Raw genomic sequence first — 24,402 nt, forward strand, 5'->3', positions numbered from 1 at the left:
GTAGCAAATTATATCTTCGACCTCGCTTGCAAATTATGGATCCAGGTTGCCTGTGACGTAGTAAAACTTTGTCTCGTCCGTCTTGATGTTTGCTAAAGCAAACTGTGCTTCCATCTGGGAGAACCAAAGTGAGGGTTTCTCGGCGTAAAATGGGGGTATCCGCACGCCCACACGATAAGTTTCTGGAACATCACCACGATTTTGTTCCGCAGACACAACTTGTTTTTTGGATACACTCATTTCCGTGTTCTGACGGGGTCACCAATGTGGTTTTAGTTAGCGTAGGGTGTTAAAACTGAATGATAGTTCCCAAAGGTTTATACAGTTTATTTGATATTTTAACACAATAATAGTCAACACCACAAGAAGGAGTATAAGCACACGAGAAAGCAACAAAGCTGAAGTTACATAGAAAATTATAGCTAATCGGAAGCAGCGTTCATTAGAGACATATACGTCGCGCGTGTCCGTAGTGGCGAGCCAACTGATCGAACTGCACGGCCGGCAGCGGAGCCGCTCCATCGGGCCGCGGGCGCCGAGGATGCGTAGCCACCACCATATATATATAAAATTTAACTGCTTGTCCGGAAATAATATTATTTAATTTAACATAAAATATATTTTAGACTAAATACAATAACACTATACAATAAAATAAACTTAAAGCTACACAAAATATATACACGCCACAGTTTCTTTCGGGATTTCTGTTGAGCGAAATATTCCATTATATCTTTAAAGTAAATTTTTTGAAGGATATCACTTTCTATGCCCATAATTGACAAATTACTCAGCCGTTCTTGTAACATTGTTGTTCGCAATTCATTTTTTATTCTCTTAAGCTGCGAAAATGACCGCTCTCGACTACAATTGGTAAACAAATTGCCGGCCCTTCGGGGCCTCCTGAGAATGGGGGCCCTGGGCACGGGCCCCGTGTGCCCTTATGGTAAAGACGGTATTGGCTACAAGTTTTATTTATATTTTTTACCATTATTATCAGGCTACAAGTTTTACACTGATATCATTGAGCTTTCCCAATCTACTTCGATCAACAATAGTAACTAGATTTCGGGTCGGTGCATAAAATCCGTCTCGACAAATAACAGCGCACTTGAAATGTGAGCTCTTATTTTGTTTAGTTCACTTCAAACACAGCCAATGTCAACCCGTCTCACAATACTGCAGTGTGTATTCAAAAGTTGCAAAAATAAGGCCCGAAAAAGCAATTTAACGGCCGGAGTATCTTACTTTCGGTAAGTACATGAAGTATAAACTATATTGTAAGCTTTAAACTTATAAATAATATTAAATTTTGAACAAAATTACCGATTTTTAACCACCGCTACAAATGTTGGCCAAGGCTCGGCCAACACATGGACAAACTTTTGCTTAACAGAACAGTAAATGCATGGAGTAGATTTGTGTTGTAATAATTTTTTAAAATTTTTTAGCAGCACTTCAAAATTAGTTGGTTAAAATTGGTTAATGCTGCTTTTGTGTCTGTTTGTTGGACTCTCATTAGATACTTAGCTTTCCATTTTTATTTTAGCTTTCCTAGCAATCACGTGTGCAGAATGGATCTCGATTGTCGCCAGAGAAACAAGAGATGACTCTTATAAGCCAGCTAAGAACTCCGCTTATTGACACTGGACATCTTTGCCTTCCGTGCTCACGGCTACTGAAATGTGGCCGAAACATTGTAATAAAAATACCACGCTTGAAACCGTTTAAACGTTGTTTTATTATGTGCACTGGTCGCGAAAACTTAAAAATATATATTACACAAAAACGTAACGCTAATAAAATATTAAGTAATGTATAGATACTAACAAACATACATTTCCAAAACATAAAAAGTAAACAACTAAACTTTTACTTTAATTCATTAATAAATTATTTTAGTGTTAAGCGCGACTCCCTTACCTCCTGTAGTAAATAGAAATCGGCATTTCAAGAAGCAAAAATAAATAAAGCAAAACGATGTTAGTTCTCAGAGCAATTAAGGGAAAAGTTACTTTATTTGTTGCGCCTTAAGATTGATTTAACATTAAAAGTTGTTTAAAATGTCTTTTTATTGGTAAGTGACAGGAGTAATTTATTGCTTTGCTCGTTTTATGTGACGAATGATCGTAAGTATTAGATAATGTTTTGGAGATTTGTGACTTTATTACTAGGTGCCATAGTTGTTATTAGTTTGAAAGTAAAAGTGTTTCAAAACTTTTTTCTCCGTTTGTTAATAAACGAATGTAGCTATATAAGTATATATTCACGCGGACAGTTTTTGCTTTAATTTTGTACGTATCCCTTTATCTAGTTACTATTGTTGATCGAAGCCAATCTAGAACTTAACTCTCTTGGATTGTTCTACTAATCTATGGTTTTTCCATTACCAACATTAAAATAATGTATCAGCTGACCAAGTAAAATAGCACCTACTTATCACTGATAATGTTTTGAAATGTAGCAAATTCAACCTACTAGTAATGAAAATTAAGTTTAAGGCTAAGATTAAAGTATAAGCACTACTTATTCTATTCTTTGATTATAACACAAACAAGATTGAGCTCACTGAATTCTCAAATCTGCAAATACATTTAAAATATGTCTAATGACTTAGATTTTTTATTTAAACCCATAATAATGGTAACTGGTTTCGGCCCGTTTGCTAATCATCCAGTGAACGCCAGTTGGGAAGCCGTGAAACTTTTAGATAAACAAGAAATAGAAAATAAACACAGGTGCGAGCTTGTTTTGATTGAAATACCAGTAACTTATGAAAACGTGGATGAGTTTGTACCTGCGCTGTGGGAGACACACACCCCTAAGGTAAATTAAATGCAATTCCATTTTTTTATTAAAACATTTGTTTTTGTTTTGGTGACAAATAATCGTTGTGATCTTCTGATCACATTGAGTAAAAAATACAGAATTACTTAGAATTAATAAAGTTGTGTTAACAATGCTCTGTGCCATTTGATGTGTACTGCAATAAAAACAAATGATAATGCTCTGGTCGGTCCTATTAATTAGGGCTGTGGTGAGCGTTCCTGTAGCAGCAGCTACAGCATCAGTATCCTCTTTGTAGTTACCTCCTTCCTAACTATTTACACTTGGTGGACAGAGATCTGCTCTCCTGCAACAAAGATTTTTTTTTTTTTTCGGGCCGAGTGCCGAACCTGCTACGAGGTCCCCGCGCCTAGGGGGCGCGCGGGGTATGAACAAAGATACATTATCTTTGTTGATGACTTTCTGTTACTTTCATTTAGTTATGCCTAATTAAAAAATGTTGAATATTAACTCTCAGACAAATACTCTTTGAGAACCTGTGTAACTTTTCTGTAGCGTAGCACCTACTTTACCGCAAGCTTTGAGGAACCTCTTTTAAAATGTTTAACAAATTTTAATATGATACTTTTTTATGACCAAACATTTTTTTCTTATTTGGAGTAATATTACAAGTTTTATTGCATATCTCAAATAAGAATAATACAACAGAATGAAATGAAGAGATAAAAGTAGATTAACTTAACAATGTTTGTTATACAAAAAAAACAGATAGTATTATGTAGTAATATTGATGAATAGTATGTTTGCAGCTAATGATCCATGTGGGGGTGTCCAGTATAGCTAATGAACTGACTCTAGAGGTTCAAGCACATAAGAAAGGCTATCAACGTTTGGATTATTTTGACAAATGTCCTGCTAATCATGTCTGTACAGCAGACGGAGCAGTCAGGATCCATACTAAGCTTAATGTTGAAAGAATATGTAAGGAATTCAATGATGCAAGCCCTGAAGACTCCACCAGGGCTGTGAGCTCCAAAGATGCTGGCAGGTAATTCTTTAATTACATAATAATAGTATATAATTACCACCACCTTGTCTATTTCTGCCATGAAGTAGTAATATGTTCCAGTTTAAAGGATGAGACGACCATGGTACTATATAACTGATACTTGAAACTCACGTCTCAAGATGAATGCCAATATGTATATTCACTCATTCACCTGTCTAAGCAATAAAAAAAAGAATGAACATTGAACAGTGGTCACCAATATGTTTATAGTCTCCGACACTTGCAGTGCTAGTGCGGGTGCTGTTTGGAAATCAAGAGTACACAACAGCAGAATGACACAACAGATCCTTTGGGTCAAAGCGTCAGGTAACAGTTTGCCCAGCCCCTACAGCCCAAGATAAACAGATGTTTTAGATTCAGTATTTGCAAACCGAATCTTGTTCTCGTCATGCAGTTTTGAGGAGCGCTAACTAGTACTCTAGACCCACGAAGCGATCATTCAATTATCATAGGCAATTTTGCAATTCTTAAATAAGTCAATTACAATATTATGAATTTGTTCGATTTCTAAATATTTTCATAAGCCCGTTTGTCTAATCAGGGGCTCGTTATCAGTGATTGTGTTTCAGATGGCCAACAAATGCCCTCCGCGGACGCGGCCTGACCTCCCATAATGTGCTGCGCAAAAACAATGTGATATATTTTGTGCAAGAGTTGTAGGTTCTTTATTTTTAAAGGAATATGTATTAAAACAGTGTTAGCACTGTTAGCCGCTTCAACAACGTTACCGTTTCATCACGGTATTCACAATTTTAGCTTGTTTTACCATCATCCCGTGATTTTACTCTACCCGTTCCACAATCCCATATACCTAACTGAAATAATATAATTAGTTAATACATTTAGTCTTAATATTTATGTAATTTAACCAAGCGTAGGTAACCTGTTCCCGCAACCACAACTTCAACTGACATATTAACTGTGAACTACAACAGCGTAGTTTTGCGACCAACGAACCATGGTACAGATCACTCTTTTGCAACTTACAAGTTATTCTCGACACTAATTCAGTTCAATTAATAATACTATTTGAGGTCTCGAGGAGGGCTTCTGAGCATTAATTTCCATGATATCAATGTACAATTCCATAATATCAATGTACAAAACGTTAGTGGTAACCCATATTCTCAGCTGTGAACTGCATTCCGAATCGGTGGTAGTCATGACTTTTTCAAACCGACTATGTCGACGGCCTGCTTCAATTAAATCTTTTTAATTTTAGGTATTTGTGTGAGTACATCTACTACACATCGCTGTCCGTGGATAATAGCCGCACATTGTTTGTCCACGTCCCGGACACTAATGTGTACTCGTCGGAACAAACCGCTCGAGGCTTGCAGCGCATCATAGAGCTCTGCATCGAACAGATCCACGAGGCCGAAGCAGCGACCCGCCTCGCAGCCACTTTGCGAGACACTGGGCTCGCTGACGCCGAGAAGGAAGCGATCGATAACAAAATATGAATAACCAAAACCAGCTTTTTGTTATAACAGCTGGCGTGCAGCTCCGTGGCGGCGGCGACTGAGCCAAGGCCGACGTCGCGTCGCACACTTATTTTTGTTTTTAAGTTTCAGACGTGGCAAGTAACGTTATTATAACGTCATTAGGAACTGGGCTTAGACTGCGCTGCACACACGTCATTCATTTGTACAAACCTTAATTATATCTAATATAATATTTATTAAAAAACATTAAAACTATTAATTTCTAATTATCTTCACAAGCACTGAACTGCCAACATAACCACAAGACCGCTCCACATTCCTCTGGAGTCTGGAGGCTCCGGGTCGGAGCAGGGACTGTGTCGGTTGCACACTCGCATAGATAAATCTGATTATTGTTTGCGTAGAGGTGTCAATGAGCTCACGAGTCACGGCCCACCTGGTGTATCGTCATATCTTTCGAAGTAATCATTAAAATCACACGATTTAATAAATAACTCATGTGTCGCAGGGCCGCCTTATAATTGTGCAATAAAAATAAACTAATAACCTGCCACCAGATTGACTGAAAATTTTAACGCCTCGATGAACGGCTCACGGAATTTGGCCCCCACTTTTTTGATTTTCGGATTTTTTTTATTTTTAATTATTTTTTCGTCGTTTCTTCGGTAATCTTCGAATGTAAAAATTGTTTGTTCATCTTTTATTTATTTATAATTAATTAAACAAATGATCACCCTTAAGTCGGCCCCTCTTACTAGATATCTTAATTTTTATCGCTCAGATTAATTAATTTTGATTAATTATCGTTTGTTTGGCGACTATTGGTGATTGTTCGATCATAAAAATATTTAAATTCCCAATTATTAATTATTTTATATCTAATAAACAAACCATCACCTCACGCCTACATAGCGCATGCGCCGGTTTTATCAGTCAGCTGGCAATTGCCGTATTTACTAGCGTTTTGTTAACAAGTGCGTTTATACTGTCTAATTATTTCTTAAGTGCAATAAAAATAAACTAATAACCTGCCACCAGATTGACTGAAAATTTTAACGCCTCGATGAACGGCTCACGGAATTTGGCCCCCACTTTTTTAATTTTCGGATTTTTTTTATTTTTAATTATTTTTTCGTCGTTTGTTCGGTAATCTTCGAATGTAAAAATTGTTTGTTCATCTTTTATTTATTTATAATTAATTAAACAAATGATCACCCTTAAGTCGGCCCCTCTTACTAGATATCTTAATTTTTATCGCTCAGATTAATTAATTTTGATTAATTATCGTTTGTTTGACGACTATTGGTGATTGTTCGATCATAAAAATATTTAAATTCCCAATTATTAATTATTTTGTATCTAATAAACAAACCATCACCTCACGCCTACATAGCGCACGCGCCGGTTTTATCAGTCAGCTGGCAATTGCCGTTTTTACTAGCGTTTTGTTAACAAGTGCGTTTATACTGTCTAATTATTTCTTAAGTAGATCAAAAAAATACTGAAAACTTCAACAATACTTCAACAAAAAAATGTCAATGAAGACGGCCAATTAGTCGTTAAAGTACGATTAGCGCGGTTTTAATAAATTCAGTTATTTTTAATGATATTGAATATTAACAAGCATATAGAAATTTCACTGATTTCTAACTATTCTAAGAATATTTAAGGAGTACAACTTTCGTGTTAAAATTCATTAACATTAACATGCAATAAGAGATAGTTATGATACTTGTATTTTATAATAAAATTAATAATTCCTAAATTCATTACGTAGTCAAAAAATGAAAAAGTCACACAAAATCTGTTTTTGTTGAAATGATAATTATTTATAAGTTCAATAAATATATTGCAGGAACATTTAGTAGAAATTCATTTAATATGGAAGAATAAACTTAGTATATATATATCTCTATAAACAAAATTTTATTTAAAAAAAACAAGAGTATGTGTCACCTAGCACTCAATTGCAGCCTCACGGAGTTTTTTATGTTTAATTTTTGATCTACATAAGAAATAATTAGACAGCATAAACGCACTTGTTAACAAAACGCTAGTAAATACGGCCATTGCCAGCTGACTGACAAAACCGGCGCATGCGCAAGGCGTGAGGTGATGGTTTGTTTATTAGATATAAAATAATTAATAATTGGGAATTTAATTGTTTTTATGATCGAACAATCACCAATAGTCGTCGAACAAACGATAATTGATCAAAATTAATTAATCTGAGCGATAGAAATAAAGATATCTAGTAAGGGGGGCCGACTTAAGGGTGATCATTTGTTTAATTAATTATAAATAAATAAAAGGCGAACAAACAATTTTTACATTCGGACATTAACGAAAAAATAATTAAAAATAAAATAAAAACCCCGAAAAAAAAAAAAGTGGGGCCAAATTCAGTGAACCTCGATGAACAGAATAGGTAAGGCGCATAGATTATACTTAATATGAAGGGCGCCTAACTGCCCATGCTCGTTTTTTCCTCTACCTAATTACTGGAAGCACCGCACGGGTAGGTACCACCACCCTGCCTATTTCTGCCGTGAAGCAGTAATGCGTTTCGGTTTGAAGGGTGGGGCACCCGTTGTAACTATACTGAGACGTTAGAACTTATATCTCAGGGTGGGTGGCGCATTTACGTTGTAGATGTCTATGGGCTCCAGTAACCACTTAACACCAGGGGGGCTGCAAGCTCGTCCACCCATCTAAGCAATAAATAAAAAAAAGCACAAGAGGCTATTCAAACTTCCCCGGGGACGAGCAGGTGAGCTCACGGGCTTAACCTGAAAGAATTCGCTAATACTAGCCCTAGGACAAGGCTTCGTATAATCTATTATCAGATCAGAATTGCGACCTACGCGGAAGATCCAGCGAGAAACACAGTGGGTTTATCTACCGATGTACTTAGTGCGAGTTTTTTAACTTTCTCAATAGCGTAAAAGTTAACTTAAATTTGTAAGGAGTTGGAACGTTTGCCGCTATGGGCGTTATTCCGATTGCATACTTTGAATTAACTTTTACGCTATCGAGAACAATAACTCGCACTAAGCACACAGCCTGTGCTCTACCGTTCTCGCTAGACACCAGAATTATTCTAATTAAGTCTTGGTCGCAGCTAATACTACGTCCGTGTCGTTCACTTGTGATTTTTTATTATTAAAGTAGAGTCAGCATATGGTATAATAGTTATCAAATAACAGGCATTATAAAATTGAACACTTTAAAGTGGTTTGATTGACATTATCTGTTGACGAGTTTTAAGAGTAGCCACATAGACTTATATAGTAGGGACACGACATATTGTTCTATACGTACAATTGCTTATATAAATAGCACCCATTTTGAAGGCACACTCATAAACATATATCTATCTCGTTCTTACTCAGTACTTTAACTCGCAGGAAAACAATATAACAGTATTTCAGTGCGTACATAAAATTAAACATGAATATACGTAAATGTCTCCGTCTCCGTCTAATGAGGCCGAAAATCCGCCATGTTTAGCGCGCCAAATGTCATTGTCACGTCAGTTCGGCCGTCTGTTTTGGGTTGTACATTATTTATTGACTTTGATATCGATTTAATATGATTGCTTATATAAAATTTCTAGTTTTATCATCCTTAAAACATACAAAAATAATAATTAAAACATATTTTATAGGATCTCAAGAAAGTCGATGCCCCAAAACTATTATCTATATATATATTTAAATTCATTATGGAGCCCTCATCCGAAAAACCGGACACCATTTTTCGGTCGGAATCTATTAATCATGACACTAATCATAAATACCTCTTTAAAATATGTCATCAAAACATATTTAGACATTCTGTTTAGATATTTCGGGAAAAAGGCTACCGACAAAATCTCTTCGGAACTATTTAAATAAAATAGTTTTATTCCGCAGTGAGTAAAACACTATTGTAAATTCGTTAAATATTTAATAATTAAGTGATTTTAGAGAGGAAGTCACAAGGAATGACGTTTGTAATTTCATTAACGAATAAATGTTCTGTAGGTGTTTTTTTTTATCAGGTGGTCCCTTGATAAGTTTAAAATTTGAATCACTTTCAAGTGAGAATGATTCAAATGGTGCAGTGCACCTTCCTTGAGGTGCACTGCGGTAGTCTGTTACTTACTTTAGAGTCAGCAAAACAATTAAAATAGATTGTAATAGTCTAAGAAAAACACGTACTCAAAATACGATAACATTCAGCATGCTAGAAATGGGCTGATGGCACTGTACTATGCCATATCTTTATGTTTTGCGGCAAACGACAACTTTATAAAATCAGTGTAGCAAATTTTAAAAATCGTCATATCGTTTACTTGGAGAATTTGAAGCACGAACTCGTCTTAGATTTCACATAATATCTAAATCACATCATCTTTGCACATAACAATATACTTAATTCCTATTAAAGTATAAATTCTACAAATACATTCATACTCAACAATATTTAAAATAAAATAAGCCAAGAACGTTTATCGATAAAACCTACTAACATTAAAATCTTCTGGGCAGCACTAAAACCGCCATGTTTTGTGGCCAGATGACGTCACAGCATAGACCTATATAGTAGGGACACGACATATTGTTCTATACGTACAATTGCTTATATAAATAGCACCCATTTTGAAGGCACATACATAAACATATATCTATCTCGTTCTTACTCAGCACTTTAACTCGCAGGAAAACAATATAACAGTATTTCAGTGCGTACATAAAATGAACATTGAATATACGTAAATGTCTCCGTCTCCGTCTAATGAGGCCGAAAATCCGCCATGTTTAGCGCGCCAAATGTCATTGTCACGTCAGTTCGGCCGTCTGTTTTGGGTTGTACATTATTTATTGACTTTGATATCGATTTAATATGATTGCTTATCTAAAATTTCTTATTTTATCATGCTTAAAACATACAAAAATAATAATTAAAACATATTTTATAGGATCTCAAGAAATTCGTTAGAACTATTTAAATAAAATAGTTTTATAACACTATTGTCAACTCGTTAAATATTTAATAATTAAGTGATTTTAGAGAGGAAGTCACAAGGAATGACGTTTGTAATTTTATTAACGAATAAATGTTCTTGTGTTTTTTTTTATCAGGCGGTCCCTTGATAAGTTTAAAATTTGAATCACTCTCACTTGATGGTGCGACGTACCTTCCTTGAGGTGCGCTGCGGTAGTGTGTTACGGACTTTAGAGTCAGCAAAACAATTAAAATAGATTGTAATAGTCTAAGAAAAACACGTACTCAAAATACGATAACATTCAGCATGCTAGAAATGGGCAGATGGCACTGTACTACGCCATATCTTTATGTTTTGCGGCAAACGACAACTTTATAAAATCAGTATAGCAAATTTAAAAAATCGTCATATCGTTTACATGGCAAATTTGAAGCACGAACTCTTCTTAGATTTCACATAATATCTAAATCCCATCATCTTTGCACATAACAATATACTTACTTCCTATTAAAGTATAAATTCTACAAATACATTCACTCAACAATATTTAAAATAAAATGAGCCAAGAACGTTTATCGATAAAACCTACTAACATTAAAATCTTCTGGGCAGCACTATAACCGCCATGTTTTGTGGCCAGATGACGTCACAGTGGCACGAATTTTTTGTTGACGTTTCATTTCCATAGGTTTCCTACTTCAGTGCGTCACAGTGGCACGAATTTTTTGTTGACGTTTCATTTCCATAGGTTTCCTACTTCAGTGAGTAGCCTACATTCCCGATCCTGTGGACAGAATGGAAAGCAGTCGACGTCGCCCAAAACACGTCATCTCGGATCCTCCCGATCCACTAACGGTGCTTTTAGGTACTTCAAGCACCGGTCACCGTTCTCGTCAAACCCGTCGCTTGCGACGAAGGGCTCGACGAGTAAACTAACTCTCAGACACAGCCCACTGAGTTTCTCGCCGGATCTTCTCAGTGGGTCGCGTTTCCGATCCGGTGGTATATTCTGCGAAGCACGGCTCTTGCTAGGGTTCGTGTTAGCAACATCGTCAGGTTGAGCCCCGTGAGCTCACCTACTAAAGTTAGGGTTACGCTGACATAGCCTCTCAAGGCTATCAGCTTAGGTAGGAAAAAAAAAAAAAAAAAAAAAAAGAGTAGCCTACACAAATTTATGAACACTTTTGGCCAAGTTTGACCATTGTGACTTTTTATGTACCTACCCAATTCAGTTCCACTCGATTACATAAATCGTGCTTGATGTTTTAGACGAAACGAATGACTAACTTATTACTTGTGCTACAAGACATTGCTTCTTTCAAAATTAAAGCTTTTAAACTTAAGGTTTACGAAATAACAAGGTTTAAGCAAAGTTATGGCGGTCTTTTGATAGCGTTCGACGTCCGACGGTGTCTTCCTACCGCCGTTGACTACTGTTAACTAGTTGCAGTCACCCCATAGATTGTACACTTAATATATTTGAGAAGTCGCCCTGAGACGTGAGACAGTCTCCATTGCAGATATTTATGAAATCTATCTCATTCCAAACCGAAATGCGAAACTGGTATACGGCTGAAGCACTCGGGACTAGAAGCGTGCGAGTTCACAAATAATCCTTAAGGGTCGAGTCACACCAGAATGGCAGCGACCGGTAGCGTCGCGGCGAGCACTTTCAGTGAGAAATAATTTTAAACTTTATCTATATACTTAAAAGAAACCGCGGTGAAGCGAGCAGCCGCCCGCCACGTGCGTCTTGTCGGTGTTTTTGCCCGCGGCGACACAAGGCCACTCGCGGCATCGCGGTTATATATAATAACCAATTCCATCACGTTCACTCCAAGCCCACGTTTTTATTTATTGCTTATATAAGCTGAGAGCTCACAGCCCACCCGGTGTTAAGTGGTTACTGGAGCCCATAGACATCCATAACGTAAATGCGCCACCCACCTTGAGATATAAGTTCTAAGGTCACAAGTATAGTTACAACGGCTGCCCCAACCTTCAAATCGAAACGCATTACTGCTTCACGGCAGAAATAGGCAGGGCGGTGGTACCTAACCGCGCGGACTCAAGAGGTCCTACAACCAGTAATTACACAAATTATAATTTTGCAGGTTTCATTTTTATTATACGATCATTGCCGAATTAAAAAACTAAACTAGTCAAGAGGAGACTAGGCGCGTGCAGTCTGGAGGCCGCGCGACGCCGCCGGGTGCCGCTGGCATTGGCGCCGACCGCTGCCATCCCGGTGTGACTGGGCCCTTACGCTTCTGCCATGTAAGCTACTACTACCTATGCTAATTACACGCGGGATCGTCGGAGGTAGATCGATTTCTCTCTTCGAGCTTCTGACTGAGGCACCAGGATATCTAGTACTACTAGTCTTTCCCAGAGACTACTAGACTAGTAGTCTCTGTACTAGACTAGTAGTCTCTAGACGAATCCCAAAATACTGAGAATGAATCTATTAATAGACAAAGTACATTACAAACAAAAAAGACAGTTAGGCAAGCCAGGTGCTTAGTAAGAGAAATCGACATAACTACTTCATGCGCCACGTAGGGCACTGATGGACCTACAGCCTCTTAACTAGCGTTGAATAATAAAACAAATTTAATAATTATATATATTTATTGTCTTATTAATCTTCCTCTTCATCATTGGCGGCTCCGCCACCTTGTCCCTTGCGGAGGTTCTTCCTCTTGACACGTCCAGGACGACCTCCACCGAATGGAGATTTCAGAGAGAAGTCAATGTGCTTGCCAGAGTCCAGGCGCACAATAAATGATGGGATGTTCACAACTTGCTTGCGGACACTGGAAACAAATGCATTACAATCAGAAACCTTATTATATATTATAACATTCAAGAATTGCTGTTTCAAAGATTATTTATTTCTTAAAAAGAATTGTAAGCAATCTATGGTGGATTGCTTGCAATGATGCAATTAGGTACTAATAAAAATATGGGAAAGGTTATTAGGTAAATAGAACTTTTATAGCTCATCTTAATCAGATGGGAGACATCTAAATGTGTATGACCTTTCAGAATCTAAAATAATGTGGCAAGATATTCAGCACTGAACATTTGCTCAAATAGTGCACTATGTAAAAGTTTTAAGCAACTACTGAACTTATCATCTGAACATTCAAATTACTTGCTGTTTTAAATTAATTGATATTTCAATTTAACTAATTGACTTAGACTTGTTTTACAGAAACTAACTGAAGTACACTAATTCTATAAATAATCCCAATGGCTAAAATATCAGAGTTTACCATTTTGGTACATATTGAGATGGTACGCCTAATGCACAGAGCAGAACATGATCACATTATCCAACAAGTTTAACATCATTATAAACATGAAATTAGTTAACTATTAAAATTTTGTTTTCATTGATTGGCTTACTTATTATGGTAGATTAGCTTTTTGTGACCAAAAGTTATCATCAGCTATACTATAATTACACGGCTTTAATTTCAAACATTTCATTCAATAAAAATGAGAATGTCATCACTCAGATATGGATCTGCCTTAAAGCAGTCATGCATTCCAGTTAAATACTGGTAAAGTTATACTGTGCAATTGAGACTTCCACATCAGATGTGATGTTTATGTGCTATGGTAATTAAGTAACACTAAGAATGTTGTAAAATGGTTCTCCCAGATATGTAATAAAAAAAAAATTACTTACATTATTATCAGACAAACGCCTCATATTATGAGAACACATATGGTTTCAAGACATTGAATTCAACAAAGTTGAAGTTCAAGTGGTCTATACGAACAAAACAGATTCAGGCAGCAGCAATTAGAGCGCCACTGTTATCTCACCTGCATTAGTTTAAATTTCATGTTTGTACAATCAAAAATTTAAACATGATACATATACACACTAAGTACATATATAAATTGTTATGCCAAATGTCAGTAAGTTTTATTCAGGCCTCCATGTCAATTACTAATCGCTTTTTGCAGTGTTGCTTTTACAAATTTACAATTTACTATTTCTTTACCATGTTATGATATACTGAGAAGGTGCAGATTATTAATGGTATGCTACTTTTGAAAATCTTACCGAATATGCCTTTGCCGGATCAAAATTCTGGCATGATGGATGGACTTCGCCAGGCCAGCTTTGAACACCTGCGTCTGCAGACGACGCTCCAAGAAGTCCTCAATCTTCAGACCAAGCACATAATCGAGTTTCATCTGTTTTTCATCCAGTACTCCAATACGAACCAGACGACGTAGAAGGGCATTACCTAGATGTTTCAGTAAAATCATATTTTGTTTCGAAAAAGCTTATTATGCTAATGTTGAGAATGTATCAGTGAATTTATGGTCACCAAGAGTAATCTGATAAGAGGTTGCCAGAACAATTTTCATCATGTTTAAGTTTTTTCCGTCCTAGATGTGCGGACACAGCTGAACTGGTCAAAGTTAGTTACTAAAGCGATGTGAATGCCGCCACGCGTACCAAGAGACGAAGTCTTGAGAAGCTACAATTGCATGGTAATTGGCTGTATCCATTGATGAAATAATTGGTTTAAGTACCTTCGAACAATCTCTTGGGGTCCTTCTCCTCGAGGGTGAGGAGCTCACGAGCAGCCTTACGGATACGAGCGAGCGTGTATTTGACGCGCCATACTTCACGCTTGTTGCGGAGACCGTACTCTCCGATGATCTTCAACTCTTGGTCAAGGCGTGCCTTTTCAAAAGGACGACGAGGTGTCACGTACGTCTTTGAAAATACCGACGGTACTCTGTTGTTCACCATCTTGGCGAGCTAAATTACGGAACAAATTCATAACGTTATATTGACGAAGGAAAACTGTAAATACCAGATACTTATGTTAGACAGGTTGTTGCCACTAATTGTTGCAAACGTAAATATCTAGAATTAGAAGTCATAATTCCAGAGTTGAGTACGCTTGGGAGTCATTAATTGGGGCACTACTTTCGCCTTATTGTCCATTCATAAACGTAAATAATTTAACGCCATGATCTACTGAAAGGCAGTTTAGGTTAAGATTGTGTGTCAAATCCTGTTTCATCGGTAAATTTTGATCACCGTTATCGAAATTATTAAAACCAAACGTTATTTATCACTTTTCCACTAAGTTTAACATCAGTATTTCAGCAAATAACAAAATAATATTCACCTCGCACGCACTGCTCGCCGATAAGAATTAGAAAAGAAGTGATGAACGGTAGCTTTTGATAGGTACCTAGTTTTTTTTTTCTAAGGGATTTTATGACCTGGTAACTAAGACCTTTAGGTTATATCTTATTATAATTTATATTCTTATTTTTATGAAAAATGATAATATGGAGTGAAATGAAATTAAATGAAGATGATTAATTTGAAACCCTAATCAACTGGGATGAAATTAAAAGAAATGAGATGATATGATGGGATGAAATATAATCTCAATGAAATGGTGGTCATCTACTGAGATTTTTTCAGTGGACTTTTTGGAGGATCCCGAGAAGTTACGTTCAGCGGCTTTGTTTCATTTTCCCACATTTTTGCACTTTCACAGATATTAAACAGTTAATAAACCACCGTTATTACACATTTAAACCTGAAGAAACACTAAATAGACAAAATAAAACAATCTCGCGTTCCCGCCAAAAAGTCGGTACCTAGTTTTCTATTTTTTTTTACGGGTCGTGTGAGTGAACACTGCAATTAAGCCGGCCACTCACATGCGCGTAAATATTCGTACATTGTACGTGTAAATATTCGTACATTGTACGAATATTTGCCCGCATGTGAGTGGCTGTCAAACGTTCATTCGCAAACTTAGCGGCTGTGCAAATGGGTTCGGTACTTAATTTGCGAACCCGTTTGCGCTTCCTCCTACACTTGTTTGCGAATGTCTCACGAATTTCTCTTCTTTTTTAATTCGCCAATAGAACATTGCAAAGAAAGATAGTTTTTAATTCTTTCCCAGGCGTCATTAACGGCCATTCTATTTTTATGGGATTTCTTTTGAGGGTCCCATATGGTCAATTCATTTTGCAGGAGTTCAATGAACTTCATCACCTTGGTGCTGTTCCAATCCATGATGAAGGTACGCTATATAGTAAATGTCACGATCTATGAAAATAGCGAAACGTCCGTTGCCTTCGCAATCCTGGGCACAACTGGTCAGTCTGGTCACACTAATGTGTGGGAGACTACGCGAAGGATCGCGGTTCGCGCGCTTTGATGTCTGTTAAAATACCGACACAGCTTGGAAAACCACGAATGCAGCGAAAACTTTGCATAATCATTTGCAAATGTCGTCCTACACTTGCGGATTTGCGTATTCGTGCGAATGTGAGTGACCGGTATTACATAAGTAATGATAGACCGTATGCAAATTTTGTAGAGCGTCACCTTGTTGTGAAAGGACAATTTACTTCGCTTGCAGATTATGGGGTAGAGTCGATCGAGTAGAAACGCGACTCGGTCGCCTAATGTGGGGCCCGAATATCATCCCCTCTGTGGAGAGTATGGCCAAAGATTTTTATGGCGGGAATGGTGTTACCGCGCCTAATTGGTGACGAGATATTATCGGTTGTGTCGATAGGGCGACTTCTTCTGAAGAGCATGGCTGTGCTTTCCGTGGGGTTGATGTCGATGCGAAGTTTACTATGCATGAACGACATCTTCCTACTCGAGTAGGAGATAGCCGTATCATCTGCGAAAAGGGCTAAGTGGGGCTCAGTCTCTTCTTAGTGCAATAGCACTTCGGCTCTCTTCAGTCTTCTAATTGGATTTGGTTGCAAGAGTTTACTGGACAGCGGGTTTGGGTGGGGTATCAAGCGGTCATTATAGTTATAGGCGAAAATGTAATGAGAAGATTACAATTTTAAGAGTATATCGAGCTTCACCTTCTAAACCAAAATGACTCGATTAACATTTTTGGGATAAGGAGTTCAATATTAAAATAATGCAAACTTTTTGTAAAATTATTCTATTTACATGATGTACACCGTATCATTGAACAATTTCATTACATAAAAGTTGCCAAACTAAAATATTTTAACCTTTATATTGGTCATAATAATATTGTTGTTCACTTAACTATGAAAAAAAAAGAACATTATTATCGGTTATAATAATACCCGAGGGTGTGTGCGGAAAGCGGCGCGCTGGAGCGAGCACAGTTTGCTTGGATGGAATGACCTCACAAACTTTTAAAATTTTTTATATTTCAAGAAATTCCTGTACTTCTTCGGGTTCAATCCGTAAGCTTTTAGTCTGTTGTCGGAAATATTTTCTAATTTATCGCTGTGTCTATTTTGGTTAAATTTAGATTTAAAATTATTTTTATGTTTGATATTTTGGAGTTTTGTTTTCTTTGCACAAGGCTCATTGCAGTCCGGCAGCCCGCGGAGCTCCCTCTTGGCAGCCCTGTGGGGGCGCGGGCCGCCCAGCTGGCTCGGCTGCGCGGCGGTGATGTCCTCAACAGTGAAGTTGTTACTGTTGTGTTTAGATTTCTTTTTCTTCTTGATGACATTATCTTCGACTCCTACTTTAGTAGAACTAAGTTCTATTTTTATGTTACCTTCTGCAACATTTTCAGTGGTGTCTTCTATATATTCGTCCTGTGCTTTATTCTTCTTTTTGTTTCTGTTTCCTTTTATATGATAAGAAGTAGGTTCTTCGTTGTTATCTAGTACCTGTTCCTCTGCATTCTGTGTATTATTGTGCTCTCCGTTCTCGTGCACAGAGTGGCCACTTTCATCTGCGACATTTTCAGCATTATGTTGTTTACTTTTACCTTTCTTCTTCTTCTTTTTCTTTTTGTTGACTTTCTGCTCTGGTATGATTACTTCTGGCTCCCTAAAAAGAAGAGAACTGATTTGTTAGCAGTATACCACATATGACAGAAGAGTATTTTAATTAGATTACATATTGAAACAGTACAGAATGGTAATTCAACAAGACATTGTTTGAATCACCTAAAAATAATTTAAAACATTTTTAATAAAACCTAAACAATTTGTACCTGGTGTAGGTGAAGTGGAAGAACAGACCCTAAAGCCTTCGTCAAACAGAACGCGTAATTAGCACGGCGTCAGAGCGCTAAACTGACGCCGCACTGTGACGCCGAGATGTGTTGTACTACTGTGGTAACATACCGTCAAACAGAGCCCCGGCGCTATAAGTACGCAGCGCTCTGCCGCGGCGTTAGGACGCTTTGACGTCGGGGGTTGTAATTTTTTACAAATTTTATTTTAGCGTCCGAGTTAATGTGTATTAAAATACTAGATAATGCCCGAAAAAATTATAGGAATAGTTAGAAAACACCCATGCTTATACAATGCCACATCTGAATCACTCGACATCTTCATACTTTTAAATTTTCACCCGAATGCGTTGCGTCAAGGAGCGTTGGACTCATCTAGTCAATTTGTGTGACATGTAAAGAGCGCGACGTTAAGTACGCGTTCTGTTTGACGAAGGCTTTAGTGTTGGAATTTAATGAGTATTAATATCTCCTACTTCTTCCTACCTATTCGCTGGTAGCCTAAAAGGCTATTCCAGCTTCACCCGGACGGGCAGGTGAGTTCACGGGCTCAATCTAAAAGAATTTGCTAATACTCGTACCAGGCCTAACAAGAGCAGTGCTTCGCGGAATCTACCACCGGATCGCAAACGCGACCCACTGGGAAAATCTGGCGAGAAACTCAGTGGGCTGTGTCTGTGGGGTAGTTTGGGTTCGGGCAGCGGAACTAACAGTAAACACTGACTCGGGTAAATCCTTGAAGAGACTCGGTAATATTTTCTTCTTCAAGTTGATATCGGCCGCTTTCGCTGCGTAGGTGTTGAGGTCTCCCTTCTCCACGTGTTGAGGTCGATACTTGACTATCTTCTTGAGCGGCACCCACTGCGTGAGCTCTTTGTCGTCTGCCAGAAGAATCTGTTAATCATAACATTTTATAATAGAGTTTATGAACAGCCGGGCGGGAGTGATGTTTCGGTGCGGACGTGAGAGCGACCTCCTCCACCGACAGCCCGAAGTCGTTGGGCAGCACTTGTCGGTACTTGAAGCGCGTGGGCAGGTCGCCGGCGATGACGTCCTCGCAGTCCATGCCGTAGTACTGCTCCATGAAGTGCGCGTAGGGCAGGTCCCCCGGCACGTACGTGGGCCGCTCCCCGGACAACAGCTCCGCCAGTTTGGACTTTTTCTTTCTGTTCCTTCGTTTGTTGCCGAGGTTGCGTTTTATTTCTTCTACAAGGTTCGTCCTGGCTTCGTTCGGATCGTAGTCCGCGTCCATCTGCAACAGCATTATTTGAGTGGGAGCATCTACACAGTCGCTAGTGTGTGTATGCTGGCGGGGGGCGGCTACTGACGTTGAAGTCGGGGTCCTCGCAGTGCGGCGCGTCGTGCGGCTCTCCACGCTCCGGCTCGTAGTTCTCCCAATTCTCTATAAAAGAAAGTTGATGGGATTAGATGAAATTAAAAAATATATAATAGCACTTCTTCATCGTTAGAGCTGACACTGTGGAAGGGCTGAAGCTCTGGGGCGCACCTATCTCCAGCTCGAGGTGGAGGGCGGGGCAGGCGGGGGGCCGGCGCGCGTCGGGGCGTGCGTAGTAGTGCTGGTCGAACAGCGCGGCCATGCGGCGGTCGTGCTGCGCCGGCTCCCACTCGCCCTCCACGTCCTCCTCCTGCGGACACCGCACCCGACCTTAGCTCCTCAACTAAATACAGTTGTCAGTTATGCACATTATATTAGGTAATGGATAGTCGCACGAACATAGATTGTAGACTACAGCACGAGGCTGCTGGGGGCGCGCCCCCACCAGTGCGTAATCTCACTACGTCAATTTCCGAGTGTCTATTGATGCGACTACCCGGTGACTCTACTGGCGGGTGGATAATCAAATCTTACGGTGAACGCCAAATCCTCATTCCCGGTGACTTCTTTTATCTTGGCCATTTTCTCTTGCAATTCTTTAAGTTTGAGAGCCTTCAGTCTGGCTATCTCTTCCATTTTTTTCTTTTTCTCCTCCTCTTTCCTGGTTTTGGTCTCGGCACGTTTGCGAGATCGGCGGTCGTCTTTGGGCCGCGTGTAGTTCATTGTGCGCGGGAAACGTTTGAGCTAAAAGCGAGGTGAATCATCATGTTAGACACTTTCAAATGCTCTATATCATAATGTATTAAGCATATAAATAATGAGGTGTTCTATTCTGTGGGAAGTGGCTTTATTATGCCTAAATAATATCATCCAAACAGCCATTGTGTGTGCTCTTAGAGTCAGTATGGTTGGTGTTGGCCGTGTAGATGTAGGTTAAGTTTCAGTGGAAGAACTCTTCTTATGTTCCAAAACATTCTGATCAACAGAGTGTGAACGGAGTGAACAGCAAGATTTATTTATTTATTTGTACAGTTCAAGTGGTTGTTTGATATTTGCTGACAGAGATATGTAGAGACTAGTATATGTTTCTATTTTATATTACTCACATACTCTTGGTCGGGTTCTTCAAACCTAAAGTTGTACACTCTCTCGAACTTGCCCTGTTCCTCAACCATCTTCTCATCCGCCTCCAGATCATCATCATCTCGAACCTTGTCTAATGTTTCTCCTACATCTCCCTCTTCCAAATATCTGATATGAGGTTATTTAGTGAAAAAAAACGTTTAAAACAGTTAAATTCATTTGGAAGCCCATGAATACATAAGTTTGTTATATTATTACTGGACACAACTGTTTAACGTTAAGCAGCTACAAAAAAAAACAAGAAGAAAAAAATCCTGCTACCTCAATTTATTGCGTTTTGTAGAATTCAATTGTGATAATGATAATAAAGAATTCAATGCTGCAATTCAGTTTAAAAATAAATTAATCAACATCTTGTTTACTCCTAGATAATCTGCAAAAGCAGATTTGTATTATTTTACATTTGAATACACCCTCGCAGGATTTTTTTTCAGGTTTGAAAAAGTTTAAATAGAAGATGACCTGGATAACTATACCAGACTACTGTAGAATTTGTTCCACATTTAAAATACAAAGGATAAGGATTTCACTTACTTTTTATTAAGTATATAATCTCTCAAGAAGGCCTCCCCTTCATTTAAGTTAGGATCAGACCACAAATCTTTCAATGGTGCCAGTTCTTGCTCTACTGCATTGTCTATGTGCTCTGATTTGCCTGTTAGATAGTCTTTTAGTTTACCTTCCTGTCAACCAAAACAATGTAATTAAATTGTTTAGATACTTGTCTTACATTTTGAGGCGAAGAGTGCAAAAAACAATTTGATGAATAGGTAGGAAAAAAGAAAGTGTGAAAAACCTGAAATCATATTTATATATAACCCTTATATAACGCTTCTCATTCAAATGATTGGGTCTGGCTAACCAAAATAAGTTTTATAATCAGCTCTTGTGTGCAAAGCTGAATGTACAACCTAGAACCTTCACTACATCAATAGAGTTACATGTAATATTCACTATGAAGATTTCTACAGACTAGACATAATTTTATACATATACATATTTTTATATTTGTAACTTTATCTACATACTCACTTCAGAAATATGGTTGATATTATTTTCAGGTTTATCTTCTGTTGTATCAAGTTCTAGTGCTTTCTTTTCAATAGTGAATATTTTGCCATCACCCTCGTCGTCATCATCATCACTGTCAGCAAATGTTAAAGTTTTTGTCTTAGGCTCCTTTTCTAAAAGTAATTGAAAACAATCCTTCTTTTGTGGGAATACTTTTATGAGGATATTTTATTTAAGTCAGTCAGGTTGTCAGGTCAGAATGTGTGTATTGATGTTCGTGTCTAGTTTATCTATGTATCTCTGTTGACTTTTGGCTATTATTCCGGTTGCTCCTATTACTATTGGTACTATTTCTATGTGTGTTTTCCCTAATCTGGTTATTTCTGTTTTTAGTGCATGGTATTTACTTAGCTTTTCTATTTCTTTTGCTCCTATATTGTAGTTTGAGGGAACTGTAACATCTATGAGGTATGTTTTGTTTTCGGTTTTATTTATGCAAATAATGTCTGGTCTATTGTGATGTCGGTTTGAACTGGCATGGTAGATGAATTGTGTTATTTTTGCAGTTTCTGATCAATAGCTGATTCCAATGTTGGAGACACCGGTTGCCTTTGAACCATTGGAAAGATTGGGCTCTGTCGGTATTTTCTTTTTCTAGTACTGTTCTGTTTTGTAAAATTAATTAATTGGTTTCGCTTTTATTATATCTATTTCTGTCTTAACTACTGCATTTTTTAATTCTTTGTCTGTATATTTTTTATTTTGCTGTAATCCTATTTCATTTAGATTTGGTCATGTTTCTTTAAGTATTGAATATTTGCCTATATTTTTATCATGCTCCTCTATTGCTCTAAGTATGTGATCTTTTTCAGTTCCTATGTATGATTTGTATTTATATCATTTATATATAATAATATTATTATTTAATTGTAATATAATATTGTTTAAAACAAATGTCTTATAACTTAAGTATAATTTAATCTAAATGTAAGCTATAATTTATTATCTACATTTTTTATAAATTTTGCTTCTATAGTTAATTAAAGGTTTTGAGAATATATCAACATAAAAATATTTTACCTGGCTCTTTTGTTTCAGCACTTTCAAAGAATTTAAAGCTTGGATTATATATTCTGGGATCTTTAGTTTTCAGTAGCGCAAGAGTTTTAAGGAATTGTCTCTCCATTTCCTCAGACACCTCGGGTGGCCCATCACTTTCATCTTCACTATCCGAAGAGATTGGGATATCAGAGCTGAGCACCTTGTCTCCATATTTTTGTTCCACTAAAAAATCCAAATTAAGAAACTACTTGAACATCCACATTTGCTAACTGTTGTGAGCAACACCAATAAAAGTTTTTGTCTATGCACGAAATACCATTTTGATCTATTGAAAACTCTCAAGATTTTAGGAGCCAAATCGGGTTTCCCTTCAATATGATACTGAACATCATAGGAAATATAAAAACTAGAATAACCGAAGTAGTTTATGATTTTCATTTCATTTAACACTGCAGAAATTACAGTAAATTTAATTTAAAATAAATAAAAAAATTCATTTCGAGAGTCAAACACATCAATGAAACTCAGTTAATTAAAAATTTGAATAACACTATGGAGCTTTGACATGATGAATATACAACGCTATTATTGGATTCGACGGCGTCTTGTCATGTCAAACTTAGTAGAGGCAGCTCATCTAGTGTTCACGGATCTTTATTTATCTGACAGCAGTTTGCCTGCTCACAAGTCAAATGGAGTCAAGATTTTCAATAATTTTGAATTAACCTCATTTTAATCAGTAAATAGCAATACTTTATAATATGTAATGTAATGATTTACACTTCTGGTTTTCTGAAACAACTCAGAGAACTTAAATTAGACTTAGACTCCTCACATTTATGTAATTCTTCCTTCTCACGCCACGAATCGTACTTCTTTGCGTATTCATTTTCAGTTTTAAATGTGACCTCATCCGCTGAATCTTCATCAAACAACTTCTGCTTCGGCATTACAATTATTTCAATGAATGCAACCCTTATTTATTTCATAAGCTGTAAATTTATAAATTTCATTAGCACACGTGTATTTTGTCAATATTTATTATGTTGACAGTTTGACAGTATTAGTTCTAGTAGTTTTCCAACTGGAAAAGCAAAGGTATCATACCATAAGCGTAATCTTTTGTTTATTATCTTTATCTATATATATATACAATTGAACTGCTGTTCGTTAGTCTCACTAAAACTTCAGAACGCCTGAACCGATTTGGCTAATTTTGGTCTTTATTTGTGGAAGTCCAGAGAAGATTTAAAAGGTAGATAAATATGAAAATGCTCGGAATCAAATAAAAATAACAATTTAGTTTTCCCTTTGATGTGTCCTCCGTCGGACGCATTCATTTTTTTTGTTTTCAGTTTATTTTATACAAAAGTTTAGGTCTTTTATTTGTCGATTGAGGCACTACGAAGTCTGCCGGGTCAGTTAGTCTTTATATATATTTCTTCTGTGCGTGTGGTTGTCACTGAATTTCTCCTAAACGGCTGGACCAATTTAAATGATTTTTTTTGTATGTGTTTGGGTGGTATCCT

General features: G+C 37.4%; 3 protein-coding genes and 1 long non-coding RNA gene across 5 annotated transcripts; 1 reads left to right on the top strand and 3 right to left on the bottom strand.

Moving 5' to 3' along the window:
• Positions 1-1,716: 1,716 nt before the first annotated feature.
• Positions 1,717-4,101, bottom strand: LOC149500763 (uncharacterized). The gene is made up of 2 exons (XR_016324664.1): positions 3,879-4,101; positions 1,717-3,133 (listed from the first exon to the last, which is right to left on the bottom strand). It is a non-coding gene; the product is annotated as an uncharacterized LOC149500763 (long non-coding RNA).
• LOC114249049 (pyroglutamyl-peptidase 1) lies at positions 2,602-5,556 on the top strand. Of its 2 annotated transcripts, XM_028182515.2 has the most exons (4): positions 2,602-2,826; positions 3,597-3,835; positions 4,083-4,162; positions 5,079-5,556. In XM_028182515.2, the coding sequence occupies exons 1-4, from the start codon at positions 2,602-2,604 to the stop codon at positions 5,204-5,206; spliced, it is 672 nt and encodes a 223-aa protein (XP_028038316.2). In that variant the 3' UTR covers positions 5,207-5,556. The 2 variants fall into 2 exon arrangements, with proteins under 2 accessions (XP_028038316.2, XP_028038315.1); XM_028182514.2 differs by lacking the exon at positions 4,083-4,162.
• Positions 5,557-12,903: 7,347 nt separating this feature from the next.
• Positions 12,904-15,618, bottom strand: RpS9 (ribosomal protein S9). Its single transcript, XM_028182526.2, has 4 exons — positions 15,460-15,618; positions 14,852-15,083; positions 14,373-14,559; positions 12,904-13,107 (listed from the first exon to the last, which is right to left on the bottom strand). Exons 2-4 carry the CDS (start codon positions 15,072-15,074, stop codon positions 12,933-12,935), a joined length of 585 nt encoding a protein of 194 aa, XP_028038327.1. The 5' UTR covers positions 15,075-15,083; positions 15,460-15,618; the 3' UTR covers positions 12,904-12,932.
• Positions 15,619-17,246: 1,628 nt separating this feature from the next.
• LOC114249047 (protein KRI1 homolog) lies at positions 17,247-23,967 on the bottom strand. Its single transcript, XM_028182512.2, has 11 exons — positions 23,709-23,967; positions 22,892-23,095; positions 21,833-21,984; positions 21,335-21,483; positions 20,764-20,908; positions 20,192-20,401; positions 19,829-19,967; positions 19,650-19,723; positions 19,295-19,573; positions 19,046-19,215; positions 17,247-18,134 (listed from the first exon to the last, which is right to left on the bottom strand). The coding sequence occupies exons 1-11, from the start codon at positions 23,821-23,823 to the stop codon at positions 17,486-17,488; spliced, it is 2,286 nt and encodes a 761-aa protein (XP_028038313.2). The 5' UTR covers positions 23,824-23,967; the 3' UTR covers positions 17,247-17,485.
• Between the last annotated feature and the right edge of the window lie 435 nt (positions 23,968-24,402).

Source organism: Bombyx mandarina, chromosome 19, assembly GCF_030267445.1.
Source record: "Bombyx mandarina strain Sakado chromosome 19, ASM3026744v2".
NCBI lineage: Eukaryota > Metazoa > Arthropoda > Insecta > Lepidoptera > Bombycidae > Bombyx > Bombyx mandarina.

Excerpts from the sequence above, each read along its gene's own strand:
- LOC114249049 (XM_028182514.2), top strand. The coding sequence starts at position 2,602 with ATGTCTAATGACTTAGATTTTTTATTTAAACCCATAATAATGGTAACT. Across the intron at positions 2,827-3,596 it reads GGGAGACACACACCCCTAAG|CTAATGATCCATGTGGGGGT; the intron begins GTAAATTAAATG and ends GTATGTTTGCAG. Across the intron at positions 3,836-5,078 it reads AGCTCCAAAGATGCTGGCAG|GTATTTGTGTGAGTACATCT; the intron begins GTAATTCTTTAA and ends TTTTAATTTTAG.
- RpS9 (XM_028182526.2), bottom strand. The coding sequence starts at position 15,074 with ATGGTGAACAACAGAGTACCGTCGGTATTTTCAAAGACGTACGTGACA. Across the intron at positions 14,560-14,851 it reads CCCCAAGAGATTGTTCGAAG|GTAATGCCCTTCTACGTCGT; the intron begins GTACTTAAACCA and ends TGAAACATCTAG. Across the intron at positions 13,108-14,372 it reads ATCCGGCAAAGGCATATTCG|TGTCCGCAAGCAAGTTGTGA; the intron begins GTAAGATTTTCA and ends ATTTGTTTCCAG.
- LOC114249047 (XM_028182512.2), bottom strand. The coding sequence starts at position 23,823 with ATGCCGAAGCAGAAGTTGTTTGATGAAGATTCAGCGGATGAGGTCACA. Across the intron at positions 20,909-21,334 it reads GATTATATACTTAATAAAAA|ATATTTGGAAGAGGGAGATG; the intron begins GTAAGTGAAATC and ends ACCTCATATCAG. Across the intron at positions 19,216-19,294 it reads TCGGGCTGTCGGTGGAGGAG|ATTCTTCTGGCAGACGACAA; the intron begins GTCGCTCTCACG and ends TATGATTAACAG.